General features: G+C 45.2%; 1 protein-coding gene across 2 annotated transcripts in view; it reads right to left on the reverse strand.

The window, feature by feature from the left end:
- Positions 1-19,613, reverse strand: part of RIPOR2 (RHO family interacting cell polarization regulator 2) — a 68,646-nt gene that overhangs the window by 8,392 nt on the left and 40,641 nt on the right. The window contains exons 7-16 of one of the 2 annotated variants that reach the window (XM_076330119.1): positions 19,074-19,223; positions 18,065-18,128; positions 13,788-13,831; positions 12,256-12,381; positions 10,877-11,025; positions 9,705-9,834; positions 6,967-7,656; positions 3,708-3,778; positions 2,117-2,285; positions 498-633 (exon numbers count right to left, since the gene is read on the reverse strand). In XM_076330119.1, coding sequence (XP_076186234.1) covers positions 498-633; positions 2,117-2,285; positions 3,708-3,778; positions 6,967-7,656; positions 9,705-9,834; positions 10,877-11,025; positions 12,256-12,381; positions 13,788-13,831; positions 18,065-18,128; positions 19,074-19,223 — 1,729 coding nt within the window. Of the gene's footprint in view, positions 1-497; positions 634-2,116; positions 2,286-3,707; positions 3,779-4,136; positions 4,322-6,966; positions 7,657-9,704; positions 9,835-10,876; positions 11,026-12,255; positions 12,382-13,787; positions 13,832-18,064; positions 18,129-19,073; positions 19,224-19,613 lie in introns of both variants that reach the window. The other variant, XM_076330118.1, reaches the window with a different exon arrangement.

The raw sequence follows: 19,613 nt of genomic DNA on the forward strand, positions 1-19,613 counted from the left end.
GTAACTAAGTGTTTGTCAAACTTTTCCAAGGTATTAAAATAGATGCAACAAAACCACAAATATTTAAATAGTTCTCCACAGAGATGACTAAAAATAGTCTTTTGGATAAACCGTTCGAGGAGATGTATTATGTCTCTGATAGTATAAGGCAGACCCGTCTTTCCTCAGGAAAGAGAGGTGGAAGATTTTGGCTCTTCAGAGGTGGCAGCATCCCCACCCCACCGCAGCAACGACCTCTGTGCATCTTCTGCACATCAAGCAGGATAAGGATAAGTCCTTTCTCTTCTCACCTGCTTATTTCTGGATACCAGTGCTGAAGACAGAATAAGGCCCCTGACCAACTCTGGTGACTGCTACATCTGCTGGTGACTGTGAGCCGACCTTACTACGGTGGCATCTCCTGCAGTGATGGTGAGCTCTGCACAGCGATTACTTCAGCAGGCACACGTGCCCAAACAAACCCTTTTCAGAAGGAAACCCCCTAACTTGTCTCTTACCATCAGTAAGAGAGGTGATGTTTCCCAAGTTCTCAGTGCTGATCTCCACGATATTCTCCATCACAAGGATCTGCCTGGACAGCTTATCCAGGAGGTCTCTTGCCACGAATGGTGTTTTACTGGAGAACACAATTTGCTGGTGAAGACAAATGGGAAGAGACGAAAAGGAGTCATTGAACCAAAAAAAACCTCAGAAGAAAACAAAAACCTCCAAAACACCTGGCACCTGAAGAAGTGCAATGGCAAATTCATTGTCTGGAATGATGGGATCTCCTTAACTTCAAAAGTTTTTTGTCTCCGGGATATTTTATGGTCCTGGTTGATATGCATTGTTGCTTACATCTTTAACATCTACATCCAGATCCAGGCACTTGAGTATCCAAGCAGCCATTTGCATAAATAATTTCTGATTTGTACAATCTGCAAAGCTAAAGGAATCCATCATTATAAGCATTAAAGCCAGAAAAGAATATTAGTCTGACTTTCGCATAACACAGGCCATGGACTTTCAGGACATACCTGCCTGGAGGCAAACCACAGGTCACTCTTTCTCCACTCCGTTTCACCTCTGATCAACTACTCAGGTGTCTTTATTAATCTGGTGCTTTTTCCTTGATACTACTCCCTGCTGCTGACATCTGCATTTTCTTCAGCAGTCCACATAAATATTGTTCATATCAAATCTGCTCTGTGTGTGGACATAGTTCGAGCTTGCCTCCCCCAGCTGCATATTTACTGTGTACGCTTGTATTTAAGCCAAAAACCTCCCTTTTTCTCATACTTTTGAATCAGCAGAGTGTCTAGCTCAGCACTAAGGGTGCTGGAATCATACTCGCTCTGTATTGCTTCAGTGGGCCTTTGGGAAAATAAAGTTAATTATATCTAAGATGGAAGAGTCAAATAATTGCAAAGAGGAAGCTGCAGTATGTTTTGATTTGTCAGGAAAACCCTGATGCCCTCGCTTGCTAGAGTGGCTTGCTAGAGGTTTAAAATCACATTTGCTGTGCTTGGGCTCTGAAAAAAAACCTCTAAAAGGTTGTGCTAGTTAGTTGCGAGCACGAACATACAATTTCGATGTCCCAGGAGGGCTGTCATGCGCTGCCTTCACTCTGTGTGTTGCAGACAATCTCTCCAGCTCACATGCAGAAATTCGTTTCTGCTCTTGAACATCGCAGCCTTGTCTGGGGCTCGGTTAAACAGTGGGGCCACGGGCTTCTGCTTTACCTCTGAAGGCATGGCCTGCCTTAACTGGGGACCAATCTCATTTAGGACCTCCTGGTGAAGCCAGTGAACATTTGTAACCCAGAGCAGGGGCTGCCCCTGTTATCTGCTGCGCTGCCTGTCAGTCCTGCTGGGCAGCACCTGCAAAGTGCCCCATAGTTTGCATGTCAGTTCTGCTCCGAGATGGGCCAGGATGGAAACAATGGAGGCTTTTCCCATTGAGAGTGAAGGGTGTCGCCTTCCTACCCCATCACAGCGGCTGTCCCTGCCCTGCACTCCCGCTGCCTCCCAGGAGCAGTGCTGACCTTGCCAGCCTGCTCATACCCCATGTCACGGGCACACCAGTGCCTGGAGGAAAAATTTTGAAACGTATGCCTCAAATGAGCTGGGCCTAGTACCTGAATGAGCTGCGTGCAATACTGCAAGTGCTTAACTATGGTTATATCGAGGCTGTCGTTCCCTGTGGTCAAAGGCAGAGGGCTGCCGGCCACGCTGGTGCCCACACCCGTGTCCTCGGTGAGAGCTTCGCTCAGGTGGCCTCTGGCTTCTGCGTGCTCCGTCCTGTAACTGCGGAGGAGGGAGGGATGAGGGACGTCAGTGCAGGGCCGACCACCGCCACGGCAGACACACACACGCACACGCTCACTCAGGGCAACGAGCAACAAGCACAGCAGAAGAGCTGAAAGCAGCCAGAAACCTCGCAATGAGCACATCATATCACAAAGCAGCAGTGCTGCCCTGGCCAGGCATGGAAGGGCTGCACCCACCGAGGGGACAGCTCTCTGTCCCCTGACTGGTTTGCCTTGAGCGATGCGATGCCCTCACCAGAAAGCCTTTTTAATCCCCAGTTACTGTCACTTGGTGGTGACAGTGTTTTTTTCCCATCTGTTCGTAAATCATCTCCCCAGTCACTCTGGGTTAAGCACCATCACAATTTGTGCCATCCCAAGCACCGAGCTGCTAAGAACAGCTCCGTGCTTTCGGTGTCCTCCTGGTGCCAAAGTTAATGCTCATTGCAGAAGGAAAGGAAAACCACTGCTGGAGTAAGAGACATGATGTTTTCATATGCTGTTTTAGGTACAACACGTACAGTTTACTTTGCCAATCGTTTCTGTAAGAGCGTAAAGCTGGTCTCACTGTGTTTTAAATCATTATTTCCAACATTGTCTTCTTGTCCAAATGGTCCTCCCTATGTTTAAATGCAAAGTCTGAGGTCAGTCCCCAGATGGCAAGTGTATTTGGCTGCAAGTTCAGAAGTTTCAACACTTGCAATCTTTACACTGAGTCACACATTTACACATCTAAAAATGGAAGCGGGAATCTACACTGCCCGGGGATGAGCCAGAGGGGAAAAAAAATGAAATTTTAACTTCTACTTTAACTTAAAAGATTTTAGTTGCTTTCTAAGTCAGCTTATAACAAACTTAAATTTTTGCTGCTTAAGTTAAATTTATGCAAAAGTGCCTGGTTAAAGCCAGACCCTTAAATCAAGGCAGACTGAACTGAGCTCAGAGTGCCAATTTAGCAAGCAACACAATTTTCCAAGTTTTTCTTCCCACCAAGTCTTATTCTGTAAAGAGGATATGCAGTGAGATGATGGGAACTTCATGGTGGTTGCTTGTTTGCACTCAAACTTGTTTTAAACAGGCCACGATAAGCTGTGAGAAGTATAGCTCCCTGGTCGGAAAGCGTGGGGTGCAAGGGAACCATGTTCTTTTCTTTTTTCCCATCTCTTGTGCCGCTTACGTGCCTGCTGGGCATCGTGTCAGCTCCGAGGATGCAAACATGCTTTTAGGATCTAATGATTGAAACACAGCATCTTAAGGTCACACAACAACGGCAGACCACGACACAAACACCACAGCTTTTTTTTTATTGCTTTTTTTTTTTTTTCTCAGAAAGACCAAAAGTGATGAAAGAAGGGCAGGTAACACGCAGGGCCATGAACAGAGTACCAGTCATCACTCTTACATTCCAAAGGAAACCTACACCATGCTGCTTAAATCTGGCCCTGTGTTACTGTTACTGACAAGCTTAATCCACTGCAAAGACTCATTCGGCTAGAGAGAAAAGACAAAGGGAGGGGGGGAAAAACCACAGAGGAATTAGTAATTACATCCAAGGAAAGCCAGGTCCAAACCTATGTCAAGGAAGAGGCTCTGCCAGTATTGATATCAGCTTAATTTAATTTACCCTTCTCCTTTGGAGGACAGATTGCATATATTTGAACAGGAAAAAAATGATCCTGGAAGCTAAAGATTTTGTATGCAGCAGCCACAGGGAACCCTCTGACCCTATAAACTCATCAAGGATTAGTCAGTCTTCCTTGAATAATGTGTGCACCGGGATCCCCTGTTAGCGACAAAGAGCTAGGGTATCAGTTTGGCGAAGCACAGCTGGCAGTTACTACAAACTTACCTATTCTTCTCAATCTCAGTGTCTGAAAATACCGAGTCTGCACCTCCTCCACCATTACAAACCTCCACACCACCACCATCCTCATCATCAAAGTCAGAGGTGTTCAGGAAATCAAAGCTTTCTAAAGCACTTTCAACTGTTAGACTTAAACTGGAGGACCTGCTTCGGCTTACTGCTGGCTTGCACTGCAAAGGCAGAACAAACCAATGAAAACCCCAGATATTAGCTACTACTGAAAGAAAAGAAAAAAAAGGATAAAGCTTAAAACTTTCAAATTCTTCATTTTATTTTTAAAACTTCATTTTATTGGCTATTCATTTCAAACCTTCATATTCATAGTATATACAATCAAAGCCTGAGAACTGGAAAAACCCTTCCCTTCCTCCTCCCCTCCCCATCCTACCCCCTCTCTTCCCGAAAGGAAAACCCTCAAAAGCAAAATTTGATGTGTTTTATAGAAATGAGAAGTACATCTTGAATCCAAGCGATGCAGCTTTCGGTGCCCTCCAAAAGGAGAGACGGCAATTAACGCACTGGAAGTTGAAAGGGGAAGGCACGTTCCATAACTGCTGTCCTAGCTGCAGAAGCCAATTTACACATATCCAATGGCACTATTGGATTTATTCCAGCTGTAACTCCAACGGACCTTAGGCAGGAATGAATTTGGTCCCATATCTGCAGATTTATTCATGGGATGAATGGACTTTTGTGGCCTTTGAAGCCACATGGCTTATCAAGGAAAAGCAATCAGGCATCAGACACCTAAGTGACAGAGAAAGGCAGTATTGTAACTTGGAAATTAACAGTGCTAGAGAGGGGCGAAGCCATCCTGTCTCACTGCTGGGAAAAAATGCAACTGAAGCCCCGCTGTTGCTGTAGGAAATATCAAAGGCCCTGGTCCCATGTGGCGGTTCATCCAGACATGCCCACAGAGTTGCTTCCAGGGTCACCTTGCAGGATCAGATATAACTTGAGGGATCACCTCCATTGGTTTGTGCAATGACTTCAACACCTTTAGCACTGTCGTTATTTGACCAGAAACAGCCCGGAGCCACCGGTGCTGTTCCACAAGCCACATCTTCCAGTCCCAGCCAGGAGCCAGGACTTTGTCTTGGTTTGCAGAAAGAAATGCATTGGCCTTCGAGTTCAGACTCAGCACCACCTCCTCTAAGGCTGAGGAGGCTTGGAGTTTTGTTTCCAATTCATTTGCACACAATATTAATGCTATAATGGTCATATGTTAGCACTTACGATGCTTGACACCTTAAACTGACCGTACAGTCATTAGCTGATCAAACACACTTCCCAACACCTCCGTGACACAGGTGGGTGCTGTATCTCGCTTCCTCTGCGGCGCCGATGGTTTTAGCTACCATTTCTTTCAGGGCTGGTAGCGGAGCTTCTTCAGGCAAAAGCAAACAGCAACATGTGGGCTTCTCCTTTTCTCTGCCCGTCTGATATTGCCAAGAGAGATTTCTTCAGCCACAGCTGGATTCAAGCTCAACCTTTTTGCATGGGGAGCCCAGCACGGCTGCTGGCGATGCTGGGTGTTGGTCTGCAAGCTGATCAATAGGCGGCACGCAGACATAAAGCATATCTGGAAAAGGCGTCCTTCTCCAGTGTGCAGGAATCCTGTCTGCGCACGTCTGTCCTCTGTCTTCCCCCCCATCCCATGTCTGTCCCTTTGTAACTTCTGATAAAAGGAGCGTAAATAAACAGTCTCCATTGTCCCTCTGCTGTTTGGATAGTTGACCTCTTTGTACAAGCTGCAGAGCAGCCAAGAAGTTAAAAAATAATATTAATGGTAGCTTTGCCTGCTTGAGCCTCCTTGGGAAATAATGCAAGAAACAGGGGCTGCAGGCTGTCAAAAAAGCACTTAATTTGGGAAAGTACTATGCAGTTGCAAACACCAATGGAAACAAAGATGTTAACACAGTTTTTTTGTAAAAAGATAATGCTGAAGGGTAAATGCTTCCCTCCTTCCTCCTCAGCCATGTTTTTAAATGATGAGGCTTAAATGACTAGCAGACCAACTTGCATATGAATATGAAGCATTTGAAATTATTATTTCCCATATAATACTCTTTGCACAGTAATGCGTCATGAGTTATTATTCATAGGGGAGGTATGAGTCACAGTGATCGGCAGGAAACGTATTAACAACACACATGCAAAACCCTTTTCTTCTTTCTAATTTTCAACATTATGTCCATCCTGGTGTAATGACAGGATGTCTCTCATTTTAAAAATGGATGGGGGAAAAAGAAAAGGCTTGGAAAAAGCCTAGGCGATGTGGGGATGGCAACCTTCAGTGAGATTTATGCTTCTAAATCTCTTTGGCAATCTAGAAAATTCAGCTTCTATGGCTACAAGGCCTGATCCTCAGCTGGTGTCGTTTTGCACGGCTCCACGGAGTTCAGGGGTAGTATGCTACAGTAAACCCACTGAGGATGTCACCCACAGATTTTAAAGACAGAAGGTTGGATATAATCTGATCTCCAGTATGGCACAAACAATGGGTTCACAAGTAGTTTCTTCACAGAAGGGTATAATTTAATTACCCCTCTGCCACTGCACCTTTTTCTCTTTCCCCCAGGTTCGAGTAGATTAAAAGATCCATTGCTTGAGGATACAAGGCTATGGTAAGCACATTGCAGACAAGTTTAAAAATGCAACGCTGTGAAGGGATGCTCCAAGCAGGAGCAAATCTACTGCTACTAACGAATTTTACTGATCTCCAAAAACCCTACTTTGATGTTTGCGAGGCAGGGGAGGAGATTCTACCTGCTCAGATTTTCTTTAGGGTAGTATTTTCCGAAAACGTACTCACTTTTAGGATGTCATCCAGATGCATCACTTCTTGGTCCAGGTCCTGAAACTCCTTATACTGCTCTTTATGTGGCTCAAGAGCTAAGAGAAGCCCTTGCAAGGCTTCTTCAATGCTTCCATCGAGATAAGACTTATATCCTTCTGATTCCCCACTAATCGATCCCTCACACGGCAGCCTCTCTGGGGTCATGGGTGCCTCTGCTGATGTAAGCCTTTTTACCAGCTGCTTCGTGATGTTGCCCTCATAGGTATCCAGCTCCACAGGCTTGAGCTCTGAACCTTCATCTGTGTCCTGCAGGAGAGACACCGGGACGCTTGTCTCTATAAAGACACGATCGCTCCCAGCGTCGGAGTTTTTTTGGCAAACTTCAGGAGCTGCCCGTGGGGTGGCCTTGTTCTCAACCACTGCTCCCTCTCCCTGGGACGGCAGGTCCTTCGGCTCAGCGACAGAGTCTCTGCGGGAGTCACTGCTGCTACAGTCCAGGCTTGAGCTCTTGGAGGACTGGAGAGCTCGGTGCTGGGTGGGGGTCGCGGTAATGTCAGGGCTGGAGCTGACATGAGCAGAAGAGGACTCTGCTGCATTGGCAGGGGGCACGCGGTCTTCATAAGGCAGGTCGCCAAAAGTGAAAGAAAGAGGTCGCTTCTCGGTGGTTGCCGTTCCATTTTCAAAGACGTCATCTGGCAAATTCGACTGAAAAGATAATAGAGAAGAGAGAAAATGTTTTTCATGTAGCACTGGAAAGAGAAAAAAAATACAGTATGTGCCTGGGAGAGAAAAACGCAAGGAAAAAGATTAAAGAAGCATTCAAGACTTGAGAGATGGGGAAAATATTTCAAATCCAACTTCTGCTTTCATCTGGCATGGCTCCTGATTTCAGCAGGAAAACTGCTGGAAAACTTGGGCTTAGCGTCTCTCTGGTAAGAAGAAAGCTCTAGGAAGCGAGTCCCAGAACAGAGACATGAATTCTGCTCGTCCTACCAGATTCCCTCAGGCAGCATTTCCACTGCACTGCTCTAGTTCCTACAGCATGTTTCTTTTTAATGGGATTGCACTTAAGCCACCTTGGCTGCATTTTCGTACCCATTATAGATTTCCGTTGTATTTATTTTCTGACTTCTAAAATAGCAATCCCTAAAATTTAGCACAGTTTGCTCCAAAAGTTTCTCTAGTGTCATGGCATTTTAATGGTGATGTTACTATGCTATTTCTTTTCTGTTGAAAGTATGTTCTGCCTGTGGCATGGACATCTCTAATAATTGTTGAACATGAGTTACACAGGAGTCCTGTTCAACATGAGTTTCTGCCGAAATGAAACAGAAGAATTTGTGTGGTGGTGTATTGACCAGGACATTTATCATTTAGGAAGCAAAAACAGCGTATACAGACCCCAAAATGATCACAGCATATACATATGTTCATCTCTCTGACTGACCTATGGGGAAAAATCACTATAGGAGTCACAACCTGCCTATCTGACCTACAAACCTTGCTCTGTTATGTGGCCAACTCACAGAAATGCACAGCACAGATGAAAGGCAACTACTGTTTTGCTGACAATTTGCTGGAAAGAACTGTAGGCATTCGCATGTTGGTAAGGTGCATAAGGTTAAAGTGTCCAAAACTCGCATCTTTTTTTCCCAGCACTATTAGCAGCTTTTTTCCCTAAACGTAATTATACTGAAAGGTTCATTTCTTCTTTCCCCCGACATGGGTATACTTTTAGCATCTGAAAGTCATGTTACTAGGCAAATGTATAACATCAATCAGCGTAGCAGGCCATTTTTAAGAATACCATGTTGGCTTGTATTCCTGCCCTGCTCTCTGCCCACAGATAGTTGGCTTCTGATCATTATCCCTGTAGAAACCAAGAGGAACTTTCATTTAAGGCGAGCAGCATGGGCTCTCACGGTCATGTTCTCCCCTCTAATCAGTCAGCAAAATGAGTGAGTTGCAACAGAGAGCAACACATGAAGCATGCGTGGGAATGGAGATGCCACACGGGGACCGAAAAAATCCTTCACCAAACGAAAACCAGGACTCACATATAGCTCTAGCCCTGCTTTTGGGCTTAGCCTGAGCGATGGCAGGTCACTAAAAGAGCGACTGCGGCGAAGCTTGTCAAAGAAAGTGTCTTGCAGAGCATCTAAGATTGTCAACTTTGGCCTGCCTTGCAGGGGATGCAGCCATTTCTTCAACAGTTAAAGCAAACAGGGTGTGAGGAGGGGCAAGTTAAAGGAACGCTTTGTAGCAGAGTACTAAATTACAGGCATGGGATGCAGCACTTGTAAAATTCCTATCTGTACAGATGGCCTATTCGGCTTAATACACAGTCCTGATTAAGCATTCAGAATTTGATTAATGCAAAATGTAAGAGCACCCTGTGAATATCTTCGGTACAGGGGCAAACTTGACCATGGGATGCATTAAAAATACTAGTGCTATAATGGTTGTTACTGTTACAAAACAAACACACATTTCATAAAGATTATTCAAGTATTATAGCAGTCAGGCAAGAAGAATAGGTATGCAATAATTGGCCACATAGTTTCAAAGATGCCACGATCAGTCACCTTTTAGGACTAGCAGCTAGGAATGCACTTGCTTTAGAAGCATTTGTAAGGGTAACCTGCTGGAACCAGGGAAAAAAAGCTTAGATGCGTAAAGCAATGAAGCATTTGCAGTGTTTGAAGTGCTCTAGGGCTTCTCATTACATAAACATGAAGCCAAACAGAGCTTACAAAGAATGAGTGGTCCTTGAAGGTTGGCGTTTCTGGAGTGCCTTGGCTGTACATGGACAGTCTCCTCTGGAGAGCAGATGCCTTGCTCACATTTCCTGTGGACGGGGTCAAGTCTTCAACATCAAAGGGGCTATGGACGCACAAGCAGAAAAAAAATGGTTGTTAGGCTGAGCGAGAAGGAATTTCAGGTCCATGGAAGGGATTTTTGAAAAGGTGGTTTATTAGCACATCAAAACCCAGAGGTAGCAAGTTTTTTAACAGAAGTGTTTAAAAGAAAATGTTAATTAGACAGCAGGCTCAGAAGTGTGGTTTTCGGTTCTGATAAAAGTATTCTACTCTCAGAAATCATTTATGTAGCGTAGTCTGATGTTATTCTTCTCACATGAAAAGTATTCTTGCATTTGAGCTGACAAGTGTCACACATACTAATGAGAAAGGTGCTCTACTATTAATAGAGCTGTTGCATTATAAAGGAAACCAGTAGCTGTTACTGCTGGCTTCATGTTTATTGCATTACAAGAAACAGCATACATGACTGTAAAAGCTAAAAGCATCAATGCTTCTTCAGAAATGACAGTTACCAATTTTATTAAAGTGCCATGGGAATTGGGTTTGAATCCTAACACCATCAGCTTACCTATGCTTACCAACGCAGATGGACAATGCTGGGAGATTTCCCACCACCCTCAGGCCATGTATGAAGCCCATAAAAGCCAGCTTTTAAAGATGGGCCAGCTTCTGAACTTGGCTAGGCTAGCATGAATCCAGGGCAACTCCACTGAACTTTATGCTAATATTAGAAAAAACTAATGAATATATGAAGACTCAGTTACGTCCCTTTCTTGAGCTTGGGGAAGAAGTATACACTTTAGTCAATTCTGTGATGTCTCACCACTATGAGTTTCACATGTCTCACCACGCCTATTGTAACAGCTGAAATAGGCACAACTAAGAAACTAGGTACAAACCTATTTGCCACAGGTAACACAGGAATACGGTGGTTGACCACAAACTATTTCTCATCTCCCAAACCTGGGCCACAATTCCTTCCCCATCTGCCTCAGCGGGGAGCAAAAAGGAGAGAAGAGACCACATGGACCTTTTCTCTTTGGTTGAATTTTTACAACTACTTGACCCAGTGACCGACCGACCGACCAGCCAGCTCTACTTACTACCAAGTGATTTCAAGGTTCAGCTTTATTGTGCCAAGGTCGTTAATGTCTACTGCAACCACCTGAGGCCGAGCTGCAAACAGGTCTTTCGTCTCACAGGTAACACTTCCCACAAGGATGTGAGTAGCAAGCCCTTTAACTTCTGTGACCTGTAAGAGACAAGAACAGGATATCTAGGACCACACAAGGCATTGCAATCCTTAATTACAAGGCAATGGTTTTGATTTTCTGGCCTGGAGCCCTTCCTAAAAGGCTTCTAAAATGTAACTATGTTTGTTGCATCTTCATAACTTAGGGGAAATTTAGATTTATTATTTTTTTATGATCATGCTTCTATGTTTTCTTTATGTTTTTATGGGTGTCAGAAGAGAACAACCATACTAGCTCAGCCCAAGGGGCTATCTGACCTTGTATTTGGTCTTTTGCAGTGACCATAAGCAGAGCCCAAGGGAAGAGTAGGAACAGGAAGAGCATATTGGAAGTTTTCCTGTCTAATATTCTCTCAGCAACTGACAATTTTCATGTCAGGCAATCTCCTGATGTAGCTGGCCTACTTAGTAATTCCCAAGGGAGCCCTATTCTATTCATCTCCTGTAACTCTGGGGCAATGAGGGGATGGAGCAGTGATGGAAAGACTCTGGTTTAGGAGGAAAAGTCGCCGCTGATTGCTAGGAGTTCTAAAAGTTGTTCTTTCCCCGGGGGACAGGGCATGGAGCCAGAGGGACTTTCATTAAGAAATTTTGGGAACTTCTGTGCTCTAGGAAGCTGCTAAAAAGGTCAGAGTGGTTTTTCTACGCACCTCCATCTCACTGTGAGCAGAAACCTCACAGCGCTGCTACCTCACAGCGTAGCACTGCTGTTCTGCACAGGGTGGTGAGACTGGACCTCAGGACTGTTCCAGCTTATGCCCAGCTGGCCCTGTGTGTGTTCAAATGAGAGCCCTATGTATTCCTCCAGATCAGCAGATGCTGCTCTCTTACCTGAGCAGTATTAAAAAACTCATCAGTAGTGGGATTTTTTTGGTTTGGAGTTTTTCATTGCTGTTGTTTTCCTGAATACTGTTAGCAAACAAGTTTCTAGTGTTCCCTTGCTTTGGTGCAAATAATCTGAGTTGCTGGAGAGCAATGTGAGGCAAAGGTCGTGTTAGTACGGCTATGACAGCAGCCTGGGGAGAGTTAGGACAACGTCTCCCACAGGACTCCCAAACTGATTACAGTCTTGTAGCATCTAGATTGGACAATACTATAGCACTTCATTCTAGTAGGTGTGTTGGAAATACTAATGCTGGCTCACTTCCAAAGAGTTTAATGATCTGCTGCTGCCTTTTTGCTGATGGTGCATGAGAAGGCAGCTTCTTGACTCCTGCCTTGCTTGCATACCTTAATGGAGATCAGTCCAACAATGAGAGGGAGGAAAACCATTTCTTCTCCGTCCCAGCTTTGCTTGCCATTCACTTCTATTCTGCCTTTCAGTTTCCATCGCTGGCGACCATAACGCATGAAAATCTGAAAAAGAAAAACCCTCTTATTTTCTTGAGAAATCTGCTCTCTTGATGCACGAATATCAGAAACAGACTTGGGGAAAGGGTCTGAAGTAGGTTGGAAGAGTTAGTGGTGTAGGTGCTGCCCTTCTGCTTCCCATCGAGCCCGAAGGAAAAGGTCTATCCTGCAGGAGAGCTGCCTCTCAGCTCTCCTAATCGTTCCTTTCGGTAAGGCACCCCTCACCCCAACTTTCACCTTCATATAACTCGATGACTCATAACAAAGAAGCTGCAGGAGTTTTAACTCTATTTACAGGGAAAGCTGCAGTGCGGGGGGGGGTGGTGTGTGTGTGTAAGATTTGGGAGGGCAGGATAAAAGCCCCTGTGACCTTTCCTAACACCTACAGCTTGCGCCTTCCCAGGCAGGGGAGAGGGTAGGTGAGCTTTTGGCCATCCCCCATCAGAGGCCTCCGGAGCTGCGAGGCTTTGGCTGGCTGGTGATGGAAAATGAATGAGACCCACAGTGCAGTAACATAATTTGAAGCGGTAAGAGCAGCAAGCCCGTTTTGGGCTGCGGGGCCAGCTGGGAGAGACCTGCTCCAACTGATCGGCCCCGCAGAGGAAGCACACGCTGCTTGCAGGCATGAAAGCAGCAGAAGAGATTTGTCACAGGGAATGAGTGGGAACAAATGAAGTGATGATCAAGACAGCAGGGAAGTACAGGTTGGGGGGATCCGTTATTCAGCCGCTGCGGATTTCTTGCAGGGTTAGCTCTGTTCTGGATAGAGCTGGAGGCTTTTATTTTAATCCACCTCCAATTAACGTGCTTGATGTTCTCCACTGGAACGCTGCAGTGACCAGAGATCCTGACACAGCCTCACAGAAGGTAACATCTGGGTCTCAAGAAATGGTTATTCTGTATCTTTCTGCTACTCTGCTTTATGATGAAGTAAAATCTAAACATTCAGTAAAGGATGCTTGCAAGGACTTGTTCAATTTGCTCTGCGTGCATGGGATGGGGCATATGCTTTTTTCCGGGGGAATTAGAAGTGTTTGTCACGAATAAGACAGGGAGAAGCACGCCCTCGTTCTGGGAGACACTTAAAAAATAAGGGGGTTTTGCTTGTGGGTTTGTTTTTTCTTTTAATTTAATTTTTTTAAATTAAAAACAAAAAAAAGCTTGTAGTTCTTCGAATAGCCATCATCCAATGCTCTGAGTATAATTTTCAGGTCTTCTGACAGATGCCCTGACATAGGCAGACATAAAGAGAACCGCAAGGTTTTTCAGAGCATATACAGGAAAAATAATAGCTGTTTCTTGGGGTGCTGACGTGAAAAGGCTTTCTTCATTGCGATGTAAAAAGCGGCGGGACTCTGCCTTCCTTTGGATTCCTCTGCTGTCAAACCAACCATAAACCAACCCAGACGTACCTCGTATTGATCTCCCGGGCAGAGCCGAGCGAAGCCAGCCAGACCTGAGAAGGAAAGACAGGGAGGGGCTGCGGGAGGGCCCGGGCAGCCCAGCGCGGCCGTGCCCGCCGGCCGGGTGTCCCGGGGCCGCCGCCGCCGCCGCCGCCGCCGCCGCGCTCGGACGGGAGAGGGCGGCAGCCCCCCGGCAGCCGCTCCGCCGGGAGGCGTTTTTAAACCCCCTCTTACTGCTGCCTTAGCGCCCTCCAAACCAAGACTAACACCCCCCCCGCCCCGCCCCCGGAATTAATTTTCTTTCCTTTTTTTTTTTTTTTTTTTTTTTTTGGTATACAATTCATTGGGTTGTGGTTTCTCGCGTATCAAAGATTGGCACTTTCCAGCTTTTTCTCCTACAACAGCTCGGATTATTCCATAATAGTTATAGAAAAAGAAGAAACAGCTGCCTGACGTCATCTGGCTTCAGAAACCGAGCTTAGCACCCTTACTATCATGATGCGTAGGCGAGCTGCTCATCACCATCTAGCGCTTGCTGCTTAACACTAATCCGACCGAGCTATACATTTTAACCCAGATTCCTTTTTAGTATATCTTAATAGAAACACAAGAGCGGCTCCTTCTGTTTGGCGTTTCCATAACATTATCATTCCCATACGATCCGAGTATCTTTCAATAGTAAGTACATCAAGACACATGACTGACATCTGTAATATAAGATTTATCCCGTCTTTCCCCAGAGGGGGAGAAGTAGTGCAGCAAAGCACTTGTGGTATATGTTTGCTTGATTTTTTTTTTTTTTTCTTTAAAGGTAGGACATGATGATGCTATTTCTATATTGGCAATGTGTATGTAAAATGGAAAGTTTCCTGAGGCCTGTGACCACCCTGAAATCCCAAGGACGTTACCATCCCTCTCCTGGCCTTGCGATCTGTTCTTCTACTGGATGCAACTGGTTGGTTTTCATTAATCTAATCCTCTGCCTCCACAGAGGGAACCTCTCCTTTCTCACAGGTCTCCTCAGTAGTTCGCTATTGCACTTGTTTTGGTATAAAAATTTACCTAGCTTTGCCTGGTTAAGCCTAAAACTGTGCCTCTAGTGTTGCAACGCCCAAAGAAACCAGTCTGAGGACACACACAAAGCCTGTGGCAGAGGAAGGAATGAAAACAAACTTTCCGGGGTCTTTGGGCTGCATTTATCCTAAAATGCCGTGGTTGAACATATATGGGTGTGTTAAAATCAAGGCAAGTAAGATGAACGCTAATGTTGGTTTTATTTACTGGGCTGAATTAGTCCTGTTAGCCGGACTGTAGGAGCAACTAGACCCCTGCATGCAGTCATGGCCTGTCCCTGTGATCTGCTGCTCCTCTTCCATTTCTTTGACCAGAGAAGAGTTTTCTTCGCTCATCTTACTGCTTAGCAGAACAGAGAAGCCCTTGTGCAGAGCTCATATTACCAGTTCCTTTCTAATTTATTTACTGTTTATAAATAATTTAAGCTTTCTAGCACTCCACTGCTGCTTCTCTCTCCCCAGGCATGCTTTTGTAAGTGAATTTGATCTCTGCTGGGACATCACTGAAAGTATCTGAGGAAAATAAAAGGTCCTTTCTTTGCTCAGAGGATGGGGAAAAACAGCTTAAAACTCGACATGGACGTTGTCTGGAGTCGAGGTCCGTGAGCAGTGACTGGCCCGACCAGGCACTGGTTTGGGCAGATGGACGCAGAAGGAAGCAGCAGGAGAGGTGAACCTGGAACTGAGCTCCTGCAGCAGCAGGCGCTGGTCAAGTCTCTTCAGCCTGATGAAGAGGGGGCTAAGCACTGACTTGATTACAGGGGATAGGTACTTTTTGGTAACTGAGTGGCACTTAGGGACTAAATGTATGGCAAGAGCCAATGGCTCTATCGTACCATTTCAAATGTCGCGCCTTCGTAAAAGCACTGTCCTGAGCTTGTAATGCAGATGGGATGGGAGGTTGCTCCTGGGGCTTCAGCACAAGTAATTAGGGGATAGGGCCATTACGTGGCTGTGGTAAGGTGGCAGGGTACTAGTGTCCTTCGCAGGCAGGGCCACCTGAAGGCATCAGTTTGTGCAGCATGTACAGCTCTGCTCATGTGCAGGATGCTGGACACGTGGACTTTGGTGCTTGTGCTGGGGTCGGTGCTGCAGAGCCCCTGGTGCGTCAGGCCAGCATATTGCTCTCCCTGTGTGAAACAGCTGGGCATTTCACCTCCTGCTGTCCTGGCACGTCCAACAGGTGTAGGGGCACTTCCCCATACATCGTAACAGGACACGCAGATTCCATACAGGGACTTCTAATTTTCCACACTGGGTTTCCCTGGTTAATTTCAACAGCTGATTAATCCTGAGCAGTAGTCAAAGCCTGCTGGCAAGTTTTCAAAATAAAGATAATAAAATGATTAGGCTTTTTTTTTTTTTTAAATATCAGTCATAAAAACAGTGTGGGTCCCCTGCTTCCTGACAGCACTGTGTAGGTTGGCTTGCTTTCAGCATAAGTGACAGAGGGCACAAAATAAAAATAACTTTCACTGGAATGTCGAGGAACAGATAAGCTTTGGGGAGAGGAATGCTTTGATTTTAGATTAGATCCTAAAGTTAGCTGGATATGCTGCAGTATAACATAAGGGGGAAGATTGCCGCATGATCTGTAGGCTTTTGTGCTAGAGCTGTTGTGAACTTTCGCGATAGCAATGGCTGGATTGTCCTATTGGATTCCTATTCCTAGGGAAAACTATCTAGGTAGAAATCTTAGATGTCCTAATTAGAGAATAATTAACGATATGACATTTTTCTTTGCTATTTTCTAATTTGGGCTTCTTTATGTTACGAGAACTGTGTTCAGAAGTAGCTGCTTGTGGTTTGTGCTCTGCTCCTGCATGTGAGCACAGCACCTGGCTCCTTGAGAGCTCTTGAGCTTTGCGGGAGGATTTGGGCATTCAGAAGAGAAGGGGCCAGTCATTTGCGATGCCATGACACCTTCTGCAACACGTCCTGCTGTCAGGAACTGTACGTTGCACTGCATTTACAGCAAGTAAGGAAGCGCTCTGAGGGACCTGGCCTGATGCAATTCCCTTTCTGCACTGTGTGACCTCGCGTTTCCCTCAGCGTGTCCACGCTGCACTTCTGCTGTGGGTTTTTGTATAGAGATACCTGGCTCAGGCTCTGTGTGTCCGTCTTGTAACTTCACATCTATGCATCTTTGACTGCCTTTGCAGTACCTAAGAGTGGGGGCTTTAAAACCTGAGGTTTGGTGCTGTGGGATGCAGCTAGGAGAACTATAATAGCTGCTGCACTTGTTTTCTCTCGTATGGAAGCATGGAATAACTATTTGAACTTGATCTAAGCTAGATCATGTCTCATGCACTGCAACCACTGGACACAACTAACTCACAACTGTGACAAGGCAGGCAGAATCAAAACCCTGTATGAGATTTGTGAGCTCTAAAAACTCCACCAGCAATACTGCGAATTTTTTAAATGGCAAGATTTCAAATGAAGAATTAAGAGTGCATGAATATTTAGATGCTGATTTTGGTTTATAGAACTATTTTCATGGCAGTGATTGAAGAGCCAAAAAAGATCCCCCCGCAATCTCTTCTTTAAGACATTGAGTCTTAAAGGGATAACAGTGTTAGCAATACCTGGTGATTCACTGAGGCTTCAGGTAAAACTGATTCCATTGTTTTCAAACCCATAAAGTCCCCTGTCGTAAAGACAGGGAATAAACCGAAAGGTGAATGCCACCACTGAGTTATCTACGTGTTTAAATGGTAAACTACCCCCAGGTCTTTGCTTTTTTACATTTGCTCAAAAATAGTAGTAGTCAGAATCAGCAAAAGTAAAGGACTTAGAAACAGCTGATGTCAAATTAAGGAAGTATTTCGAACTTTAGCTCCACGGGCATTCACATAATTTTCCAGTCATCTTCTTAAAGGATTATGGAAATAGAGGCAAAAGGTACAGCAGCCTTCAAAATTGAATTGCTTTGGCTGTTGGAAGGAGCGTTTGAAGGAGGTAATTAGCCTTGAAAAGAAGCAGCAGCATCTCACAAAGTCTCTCTGTAAGCTTTGATGTTCCTGGCTCTGTGATCCTTTCCACTGGGCAGGGGTGTAAGTTGGGGGTTTGAAGGTTCAGCAAAGGGTGCGGTGGGGGAAAGCCACGCATATCATAAATACACGTCAAACTAGCGTGTCTCGCTGCCCCCACTAACGTGCAGAGACCGCTACTGTTCAGGGAGAAAGAAGGGAAAGGTGAAAAGGCAATTACCTTTCATCTTGATGCAAAACTCCCCCAATAGGTTTTCCAGCTCTGCTTCTATGGTACACATGTTCTGTGTTGGAAAAGAGAATAGTGAGGTCAGACAAACCCGCTTTCTGCCTTTTTTTTTTCTTTTTTTTTTTTTTAAGGTCTATTTGGAAGGAAAGATTCTGCTATGCAGATGAAAGATATTTTGCAATAAAATCAATCTGCCAGAGCCATCCTTGCTGTTTAACTAGGTCTGGCCCTAAAAATGACAGCTGAGCTATGCCGGCTCACTCTGAAGCTGAATGTAACCCCGTGCTCTTCTTCTTTGCGCTCTAATCCTCCCTCTGGCAGAGGGCAGTTACGGCCCTTGAAGCGTAACCTGGTCACTGTCCCAGTCCTCTCCAGCCAGGACATGTGCCAGCAGCAGCTTCAGGCCAAAGTGGCTCCCAGCATGTTTTCAATCTCTTAAGAAACGTGGACTACATTAAGAAAAAAAAGACTGGGAGACGGGTACCGGACCCTCTCCAGTTCTTCCTTCAGATTTCGGAAGGCTGTCACAGCTTGTGTGCTGGGATGTTTGTAACACTATTAGACCTTTCTTCATCTACTGCCTGTTTAATAACATAGATGCTGATCACAGCAAGTAAAACTGGATAGGATGCAGCAGATGTCCGTATACACATGGGTTCCAGCCAACCTGCCATCCCAAAATCTGCGGGAAAGACGTAGTTAGAATATATGTAGGTTTGGGGCAGATTTATGGGTTTTTTGTGTGCAGCGGTTCCTGTGTATAACCCTGCTCTTGTTGGACACAAACATTATTATTTCAAGGAAGTCTTTGGGCCCATGTAACCTGTCTCTGTAAGTCATCAGGTATTCACCGGAAGACAAACAAATAAGTAATAATTCATCTTTGCTGAGTTTGCTTTTAATTCTTTTATCTGGATGAAATTCTCTCCGAAATCAGTGTCAAAGTTCCCATGGCCTTCAAACAGTGTGAGAGCGAAAGACTAAACTGATGAGGATGTACCTCTGTGTACTCCTTGGAACTCCTGTTGATTTCAGTTAAACTCTCTCGAGCTGCTTTGCTGGCAGGAGACATTGCAAAGGCTTGCTTCATTTTGCTGGCACCATCACAGAGACGTCTTTGGATACAATAGGCTTCATAAAGCTCATCCACCTAGTGGGAACAATGAGGGTACATTGAAAAAAACCTGAGAAAACCCAACAAAATAAAACCAACAAACAATAAGTCATTTGCATTACAAGGAAACTAAGCCCAACTGTTAGATCCATTGAAAGGGGTGAGCAAATGAAGCTGTGATACTGTTACAGTCTATGAAAAAGAAACACAAGATAAAAATAACTTCCACTGTAAAAATCTCATTACAGCAACACCAGATGCTGCCAGCAATTCACCTGCCTGCCCCACATGCCTTTAACCATTGCTACTCCCTTTCCCCCCTGTCTGGGCTACGTACAATCGTAACGGTAGGGCAGGCATGCAGCAAGCTTCTCAAATATATTGGTGTGGAAGAGTTCTTTCAAAGGCAACTACAACGTCCACACT

The sequence above is a fragment of the Aptenodytes patagonicus genome, chromosome 2 (genome assembly GCF_965638725.1).
Source record: "Aptenodytes patagonicus chromosome 2, bAptPat1.pri.cur, whole genome shotgun sequence".
NCBI classification, from domain to species: Eukaryota; Metazoa; Chordata; class Aves; order Sphenisciformes; family Spheniscidae; genus Aptenodytes; species Aptenodytes patagonicus.